General features: G+C 38.8%; 1 protein-coding gene across 1 annotated transcript in view; it reads right to left on the bottom strand.

The window, feature by feature from the left end:
* The window catches only part of SERINC1 (serine incorporator 1), a 12,261-nt gene extending 2,586 nt beyond the window's left edge, over window positions 1–9,675 (bottom strand). Inside the window, exons 1-9 of the mRNA XM_083370521.1 lie at window positions 9,476–9,675; window positions 5,358–5,519; window positions 4,691–4,851; window positions 3,072–3,151; window positions 2,532–2,669; window positions 1,545–1,714; window positions 1,349–1,439; window positions 537–678; window positions 213–443 (exon numbers count right to left, since the gene is read on the bottom strand). Of these exons, the coding sequence (XP_083226647.1) occupies window positions 213–443; window positions 537–678; window positions 1,349–1,439; window positions 1,545–1,714; window positions 2,532–2,669; window positions 3,072–3,151; window positions 4,691–4,851; window positions 5,358–5,519; window positions 9,476–9,514 (1,214 nt within the window). The 5' untranslated portion in view covers window positions 9,515–9,675. The remainder of the gene's footprint in view (window positions 1–212; window positions 444–536; window positions 679–1,348; window positions 1,440–1,544; window positions 1,715–2,531; window positions 2,670–3,071; window positions 3,152–4,690; window positions 4,852–5,357; window positions 5,520–9,475) is intronic.
* Window positions 9,676–9,909: the final 234 nt, after the last annotated feature.

A 9,909-nucleotide genomic window follows, 5' to 3' on the forward strand; every position in this document is an offset into this window, starting at 1 on the left:
AGGATGCACAAAACAGAAGCGCTCTGCCTATTCGATATGCATAGTTCTGGATCCAATTCTGGAGTTCAGTACTTGATCTGCTGCCTCATTTCAAGCTTCTTCATAAATAAAAAGCACTTTCCAAAACCAAGAGTAATGGGGATATGTAAAAAAAAAATGCATGTGCCACAAAAAAAAGTTATCTTTCCCCAATTTTCTATAAATCTACTTACCTGTACCAATTGGTTAATGTCATCATGATATAAAGTGAAGCAAGAAAAAGCATGAAGTGAAAGAAGGAATAGCTGTAAGTAACTCCGTCTTTCTCATTATCAACAGCACGGGTTAAATCATCTCCATTATCAAGGGAGCCTTCACTCCGAGGAAGTCCATCTTCTATCAGTGTTGTCTCATCACTAGTCAGAGTAAGTTTGTTTACTTGGCTGTTATTAGATGTTCGGATACTGCAAATGGAAAAATGGGCAGTTACTAAATATCCAGCTGATGTAGAGTTTAATAGTTAGCTTTGTGGAAAGATTTTCTAAAATTCCACTCACCTTGAATACAGAACACACAGTAGGAACAGGATGAGCCCCACAATTCCTTGGGCATCCCACCAATGGACTAGCTGACCCTTGCTTGGAGGGTTTGTGGCATTATATCCAATTATGCTCAGCAAACCTGGATTGCACTGTCTGTCTGGATAAATATAAGAAATTGACATTCTAAGCTATTAATCCAATATGAATATCTCAATTTGAATCAGTATTTAAAATAGTCATAATACATCATGTGAATAATGCACAAATAATATAGTCATGCTTATGAACATCCTTCTAAATATGCATAACGTGTATATTTACATTATATAAAAAGGAGGAGAATAAGAGAATGTGCAGCTGTGGTGGTGCAGTGGTTAGAATGCAATATTGCAGGCTAATTTTTTTAATCACCCTGTAAACTGCCCTGAGTCCTTCGGGAAAGGGCGGTATATAAATGTAATAAAATAAATAAATAAATAAATAAATAAATAAATAATTCTGCCCACAGCCAGGAGTTCAATCCTGACTGGCTCAAGGTTGACTCAGCCTTCTATCCTTCCTAATCGGTAAAATGAGGTAAAATAGATATGCTGACATTTGTAAACCACTCAGAGAATGCTGTAAAATACTATGGAGAGGTATATAAGTCTGATATTGATATTGCTATGATGTGCCAATTAACCTCTACTATGAAATCTGTCTAGGCTCATAAACATGTATAATACCTCAAGTATCTTTAAAAGCAATAAACAAAAAGCCTTTGCTAGAATCATTTTATTCCAAAACTGTATAGAGAATATGTTTACAAAATTGTTTAGTCTTCTTACCTGGCTCATTGGTCATTGCTGCCCAAGTAAGGTACATTGTATAAACTGTGATCACAGATGACTGCAACAAGCCAGATCTTGGTTGTGATTCCTATGTACAGAGAGAAAGAAACCAATTAGGACTTTGAAAAAAGATTGCTTAAAAAAATATTCAAACATTCTCCAAGTATTTGTAAAAAAAAACAGCAACCCATACCTGTATTTTGGGTAAAATTGACATTACAGAAGCTCCAATACACAGCATCATGTTGACACTGATAAAGGCCTTATTTTCAGAACAACCATCTGGATGAGTATAGTAGATATAAAATAAGACAACTGCCACCAGAGACAGGAGATAATTTAGGGCTGTGGCCGATAGCAATGCTGTTTTTAAAAAAAACAAAAAGGGGTTCAGATTGTATTAGCATCTCTAAGAAATTTATTACTGGGCTGCTTTAAAAATAAAAGCAAAAGTACACTACTATTATAACTGCTGAATTCTCAAGGAAATCTGGTGCCTTTACATTTTTCCCATAATAGTTGAAAAATTTAAATGTAATAAGCTTAGAAGGCACCAGGCTGAGGAATGCTAGCTTGAAAGGGTTAGCAAAATGACATCTGATCTTCATGAGTCGTAATGCATACATTCAGCACACTGGCAACTGGCCTTTCATAAAATCTGCAGGAGGAAACTCATACAGGGCAACTGGTACGTGGGAGGAAATCTCTTATCCTGTTTGGGGCTAAACTGCATTCCCACAATTTTCCTGTATCAGGTATCATGAGGTTTGTGAAAAATGCAAAATCCTTATTTTGGGTTGGTGATGGGTAGATATTGTTATTTTGCAAGTAACTAAGATACGAAAGTAAAGTCAGTTTGGGGTAGTGGTCAAGGCATCAGGCTAGAAACCAGGAAACCATGAGTTCTGATCTAGCCTTAGGCACATATCCAGCTGGGTGACCTTGGGCGAGTTACCTCTTTCATCCCTAGGAAGCAGAAAAGGGCAAAGCACTTCTGACATTTTGTGAAGAAAATTGCAGAGACATGTTCAGACTCAAAGGAACAAAACAAGAATATGAAAACCAAGAGCATACTTTTCTGAGCTCATAGCTCCTGAAACTAAGATTATGGCATCATATATTTCAGTTTTAAGACCAAAGCAACCAATCCTGTCATATTTAACAACAAACCGTGGCGTACCTGCATACCAGCATCTCGAGTTTCCTTCCTCCATTTTCTCAACCCACGATTCATTCCAAGAGTGGGCAAAATCAATAAGTAAAACCAGCTGAATAAGAATGAAGCAGAAGGCTCCAGCCATGCCTACATAAAACCATACTAAGAAAAATAATAAAAGAAATATTAATCTTACATTAAGATTATTTTTAGCATCAAAACATTTCTCGCTAATTCAGAGCAATCAGTGTGCCATTCTATAGGCTAATAAGCTAAGAAATAGTTAGGTGTACCCTTCATGGACATTAGAGAAAACACAAAATGAAATAGGAGGGAAAGGGAAGAGAGAGGGAGACCAAAATTGTAGGAGGCATATGCTACAAAACAGTTACATGTTTTTAAGTAGCTTAATTAGGAATGAGAATCGAAGTTCAGCCAAATGGTCCATTCATCCATCAGTAAAACAGTTCAAAATAAAAAAAATGATCAAATAAGATTTCTATATCTAAGAAAGCCCAGAAAACTACTTTTGCTCAAAGATTAAAGGTTTGCATGCAACCTTACCAGTTGTAAAAGATCCTTCTGGAATAAAAAATGCTCCCACTGTAATTGAAACTGCTGTGATAAACTTGAAAAACCAGAATCTGAAAGAATCACCATATCTAATCTAAGTTACAGTAATACTTAACATTTTTAAATCCATAACATTCAAGAAATATTTTAGGTTATCAACACCATTATATTTGATACAATAGCAACAACATTATTTATACACGGTAGAAAATGCTATAGGACTATAACCAACTACATGTAAATTTAGTAGACAGCAGTACAGTGGATAAAGTCTAACTTTTATAATGTAGTCCTCTGAACAATTGAGCTCCAGCACAGAATCCCCCAAATAAAAAGACATTATACACCATTTCCTATGGTTTCAATAGGTACAGAGTCCTGGTACAGAAAAAACACAGCTACGGTTTTTCTATAAAAGAAACTTATCTACACAGTCGTAGCCCTAGAGAAAATGCCTACATCTACAAGGTACAGGATATACAATGAAAAATGTTCTCTTTCATTAGATTTATATCCTGACTTTTATACAGGATCTCAGGGTGGTATACATTGTCTTCCCTCCTCCAATTTTTCCCTACAGCCATCACCCAACCACTCTATGACTTAGATTAGACTGAAAGAAAGTGTGACTGATCCAATGTATATGACCGAGGGTGGACTACTTTGAATGCTTACAGTTATGCTATGCCCAGCACTAAAGATTTGGATAGTTATTGGAAACAAGCACTCAGTGCTGTGAAAATACAAGAATTACCATTCAGATTCAGATTAAGTGGCTTGGTCTTACTGTCCCCATGATAGTCAGATGAATAGATCCATGCAAACAGTCATGGTGTAATACAGCAAGGTAAGCCATCCTTTCTGGATGGCAGATGTATCTTCTGAACGATCAGAGAAAGCTTACCAATCATACCTAGTGAAATTACTCAAAGCTTATTTTTCAGTGGGGGACGGGGACAGGGAAAGATCTGTTCTGCAGCACCTTCCCTCATTTTTTTTTTTTTTTGCTTTGGGTCCCAGGGAGTTGCCAGGGCTAGAAATTGCTTACCCTGATGCAGACTGATAGCAATCCCTTTTCTTTGTCTCAAGAATTTAAATTTACAGAAACACTCAGTCAATGATCCCTGCATTCGTGCAGCCATAACAAATAACCATAATTCGGTAAGTGAAAAGCCAATTTTCTTCTGTGTATTTTGAAATTTACATAATTGTTGAGTTCTAGTTTTTTGAGACAGATTTTAAATGTGCATCCATTACAGAGCAGTAACATTTAATAAGTCATTTTATTTCGCCATTTTAGTCATTGAATTCATAGACCAAAAGTGTAGACTATTGAAAGTATTTTGCTTCTATCAAATTTATGTTCGATCATTATTTATAGAAAAATGCTGAAACCTCTAATTGTTTTAAATTTGTGACTGTATGTCTCAAGTTGTGACATAGCAGCTTTGTCCAACCTCATATAATCCACTTGTACTGGGATTGCAATTCTCAAAATTTCCAACCGGCATGATTCTGGAATGTGCACTCTAACATACTTGGAAGGCACCAAGTGAAACATACACTTGTAGCTAAGTACAAATTTAGACAAGCAGTCATTTCTTTCTTACCCATTGTGGACTGCAGCCCTTGGATCACTGCTACTCTTTACCTTGATCATCAATAGGGAAAACAAGAGGAAGAACATGGCCATACCAAAGCATACACGATACACTGCTTTATACCCTACTAGAACATCACAATTCACCTGGCCATCACAGAACCCAGGAATCTATTAAAAAAAACAGCATAAAAACTATCAAAATGAATTCATGGATAATGCGAAATGTCTGCTTTATTTTCTGTGTTTGCTCTAAAGAAACTGGAGATCTTCCAACATGAATATTCATTCCACAAATTTTATAATATTGAAACTGCACATCAAACAAATAACTCTGCTCTTTTCAAAAGCCACGTATAAGCACACATTTGCAATCAGGCTTTGAAAATCAGGACATTTCCAGAAATTGAGTGCTTGCTTCAGCAGGGCTGTGATATTTCCTCTTTCATTTTAAGATTTGCTGTTTAGCTTGAGCTTCCAAGACTGTCTCCTTATCACTCTCCTAAACATAAAGCAAGCATTAAGGCCTTTATTATACTACCACAGATAATGGCTCATATCTGATCAATAACATAATATACTACTTAGGACAAGAATTTTTCAGAAGAGATAGATGCAAGACACCAAAGTTTATACCAAAAATAATTCTAGCATACTCGTCTCAATAAGGAACTGACCTTCTTCAGTTGTTCTTCCATTCCTGGTATTAACATCACACATGCAACGCTCACTCCAAGAAGCAAGAAGAATGCATATATCAACCTTGTTATAGTGGAGTTATTTCCACTGGGACAACATCGACACAGGAGGCAGGGGGCACTACCACACAAACATGGTATCTGATAAAAGAAAAAAAGACAAGTAGCAACACAGCCAAAGATTCCTGATCACCTATTTTGCTTAATTGATTTCACAATATTTGAAAATAGTTATAATCTGTGACCAGCAAACCTAAATCAGTCTTTCCCACCTACAGCTATCTGGACGTGTTTCACAATATGGCAGCTGCAAGTTATGGGAGTTATGGTCCAATATATCTGATAGGCACCTATTGTGCAGTTATCCTAAGAAATTTCAATTTGTTCCTAGAGGAACTATGTTTATGCACTAGAAATATGAAATATGAGCAGGTGTTTATTGGGCTCTTTGAGCATTAAGTTACAAGCAAGAAACAGCAGAGTTGATGTTGCAATATCAACTCTTATGTGTTTCCATGCCTGCTAGTTAATGGGGAAGGGAGTACTCACAAAAAACTCTTAAGAGTTCTCCTCACCAAAAGTACCCACCAGAGTCAACAAAAAGCAGAATCTCAACTATAGAGCAAGTACCATTTTCATGCAGTGAATGTTGGATTGCTTCAACTTAAGTTCCTTTTTGTTTAAATTGGAGTTATAAAGATGGAAAATATAGAATGCTCAGAGTGGATTGTAAAATAAATATTAAAGATATGTATATTTTATGCTGGGTTTGAAAGAAATAATCTGAATTACAAATGTTACATGTTGAAAAGACCATGTTGGAGGAAAAGCCCTTAGGAAGCCTTGGTAATGTTTGTTGTTGTTGTTAGTTGCGAAGTCGTGTCCGACCCATCGCGATCCTATGGACAATGTTCCTCCAGGCCTTCCTGTCCTCTACAATCTTCTGGAGTCCATTTAAGCTCATGCCTACTGCTTCAGTGACTCCATCCAGCCACCTCATTCTCTGTCGTCCCCTTCTTCTCTTGCCCTCAATCTTTCCCAGCATTAGGCTCTTCTCCAGTGAGTCCTTCCTTCTCATTAGGTGGCCAAAGTATTTGAGTTTTAGCTTCAGGATCTGGCCTTCTAAAGAGCAGTCAGGGTTAATCTCCTCTAGGACTGACCGGTTTGATCGCCTTGCAGTCCAAGGGACTCGCAGGAGTCTTCTCCAGCACCACAGTTCAAAGGCCTCAATTCTTTGGCGCTCAGCCTTTCTTATGGTCCAGCTTTCACTGCCATACATTGCAACTGGGAAGACCATAGCCTTGACTATACACACTTTTGTTGACAGGGTGATGTCTCTGCTTTTTAGTGTGCTGTCTAGATTTGCCATGGCTTTCCTCCCAAGGAGCAAGTGTCTTTTAATTTCTTGGCTACAGTCCCTATCTGTAGTGATCTTGGAGCCCAGGAAAATAAAATCTGTCACTACCGGTACCTCCATTTCTTCCCCATCTATTTGCCAGAAATTGAGAGGGCCAGATGCCATGATCTTGGTTTTCTTAATGTTTAGTTTCAACCCAAATTCTGCACTCTCCTTCTTCACTCGCAACAAGAGGCTCTTTAGTTCCTCTTCACTTTCTGCCATTAGAGTGGTATCATCTGCATATCTTAGGTTGTTAATGTTTCTTCCGGCAATCTTAATTCCAACTTTTGATTCATCTAGCCCTGCCTTTCTCATGATGTGCTCTCCATATAAGTTAAATAGTAATGTTTATTTTGTCTTAAATCTAGATTCAACTCAAATAATCCTAATCGCATGCCAGGTATAGCCTGTTTTCAACCTTTTACTCCACGACACTAATACAGGTAATCCTCAACTTACAACGGTTCATTCAGTTACAACAGCACTGAAAAGTGACTTATGACCATTTTTCATATACGACTTTTGCAGCAGTCCCATGGTCACGTGATCAAAATTCAAATGCTTGGTCCCAGGATCATGTGATTACCTTTTGTGAACTTCTGACAAGCAAAGTCAATGGGAAAACCAGAATCACTTAACAACCATGTTACTAACTTAACAACTGCAATGATTCACTTAACAATTGTGGGAAGAAAGGTCGTAAAATGGGGCAAAAGTCACTGAACAAATGTTTTGTTTAGCAACATAAAATATGGGGCTCAATTGTGGTCGTAAGTCAAGGCCTACCTGTACTTCAATATTTGAATACAACAAGATACTATGTCTGTAAACATATTTGAATTTTCTGTCCAAGAAAAGCCCTCATCGTAACACAAGCAATTTTCCAGATATGAACAAAAACTGAAGGAACATTCTGTTAAATTTCCTAATCTGATCCTTTTATCTTAACTTCAGAAAACAAGAATATATTACAACACAGTTCAGGCAAATAATTACTGTCCTAGGTTATGTTTTATATTGTTTCTTCCCCAATACTACTATCTATAATTATTTAGTTTTAAGATATAAATGGTCTTTGTCAAAAGTTATTGATTCAACTTCTCATGCCAACCTTCGTGCACGTGTACCTTATTAGGGTCTGATCATGATGGGATGTTTAAACTGTACTCAAGTTGGGACTGAACTGGATGTCCACTTTGGAGTCATTCCACACCTGACATTCAAATGTCAAGCAACAAAGAATGGGAAATGGCCAGAGATTATCCTGAGAAGAGGCAAGACCATTCCCCCCCCTTTTTTTTCTAAGTGAAGGCCTGCGGCCTACCTACAATAATCATGTCACACCTGACAATAGAGTATGTTGCTAAACCATATTGGGGACCACAAAAAGATAATAACTTTTAATAGACCGTAAGCCTTTCCACACACAAGTCTCCACATCAATTCAAAAACAATTCTAGATCTCTTTGAGCCAAAGAGCTCCACTGATTTATTCCAAGCTTAACTGTGATATCTTCAAAACAACATTACAACACCTTTAAAAAAATTGCTGTTCCCTTAGAGCTCGTGTGTAATCTGTTCTCTGCAGGGACAGGGCTTCATCCCCACCTCCCAGCCTTCAAGCCTTAGATCCTCCAAGGGAATCTGACATAATTTCCCCGTTCAGTTCCCCTTTTAAGAAATGGTTGGATTTTCATTTATTTCTGTAAATAAATTAATACACATTTTTGTGTATATGACCAGACAAATACATAAGTGGATGGAAAATCCAAGCAATTTCTCTTTTGTGAAGAGTAGGGATGAGAGGATTTTTGTGATGGAAAAACCTAATGAAGTCAAGAATTATAATGATTTTTACTCCTTGTTCTTTGCATTCTAAGGGGAATAGATTAAAAAAGTAACATATAACTGCTTTTAAGTGGCTTCTAAAGGATATGGAACTGGTACAGAAAATAGACTCTGGAAGACCCAGACTACAGCATTTTGAAAAAAATCTCATACAGGATGCATGAATTGTGTACATCTGGCAAGGGACAATTTCAACCTGCTTGTAAATTTGTACAATGAACTCAAATATTATAAAATACCTTACACTTTCTGTAATCGATTCCAAAAAGGCCCAGCTACCAACTACACTCAAAGCCCTCAAGCAAGTAACTTATTATTCTAACACACTGGAGCTAAAAAGTCACGTGCGTTTTCCAAAGGTCTTTGGGATTTTTCTCCTATCACTCCAGCAACACCATCAGGAAAGTAAAAAATCGGTATTTCGGGCGGTCGGGCAAGTAGGAACAAATACGGTACTAAAACAAAACCCCACGTGCTTCTTCCGCAACAAAGAATGTCAAGGTACTGCAGAGGAGGGAGAAACCCGACTTCGCCCACCTTTTTCATTACTAGACATTTATTATGACAGCCGTCCATGAAGAACGATATTTTAAGTTCTAACTCGACAGAGATCGAATAGCCCCCCCCACACACACACACACGGGATAATCCAACAACCGGAAATAACGCCCAAAGCGGGTGTTTTATTTTAACAAAGAAAGGAGGGAAGGGGGAAGAGAATCCAGCCCTGCGGCGCGCCTGCGCCTCCAGAGAGCCTGCTTGCCCGCCGCCGCCCGCACCCCGAGCTCTATCGGCGCCGGGAAAGGAGGGGGGAAGCGAAGGGGGGGGCCCTAACGCGGCACCTCCTTACCCAGCTGGACAAGGAGCACAAGCCCAAAACTGCCCCCATCTTGGTCCTCGCTCTGCGACGGCCCTTTAAAGATGGAGACGGCGAGACAGATCAGCTAGGGCTTGTTTACTCGCCAGCCCTCCTTTCTAGCAGCAGCGAGCGCGGCGGAGCGTCATTTCCAGAGAGAAACGCCCTGTCGCCGCCTCCTCGGGCTCAGAGTCAAATGTCTGAATTGAGAGAGAGAGAGAGAGAAAGAGAGAGAGAGAGAGAGAGAGGTCTTAATCTTCCGGGTTCTTGTTAACCCCCCCTGCCAGCCCAGCCCGTCCTTTTCCGCATCGTCACTCCTTCGCAGAAGCTGCTTGTCTGTAGGAAAACGACGCAGGAATGCAGCAGCAGCAGCAGTTACAGCCTGTCTCGGATAAAAGCGAAAGGCGACAATCCCCTCAAGGCAGTGC

This window comes from Vipera ursinii (genome assembly GCF_947247035.1).
Source record: "Vipera ursinii genome assembly, chromosome: 1".
Lineage (NCBI taxonomy): Eukaryota > Metazoa > Chordata > Lepidosauria > Squamata > Viperidae > Vipera > Vipera ursinii.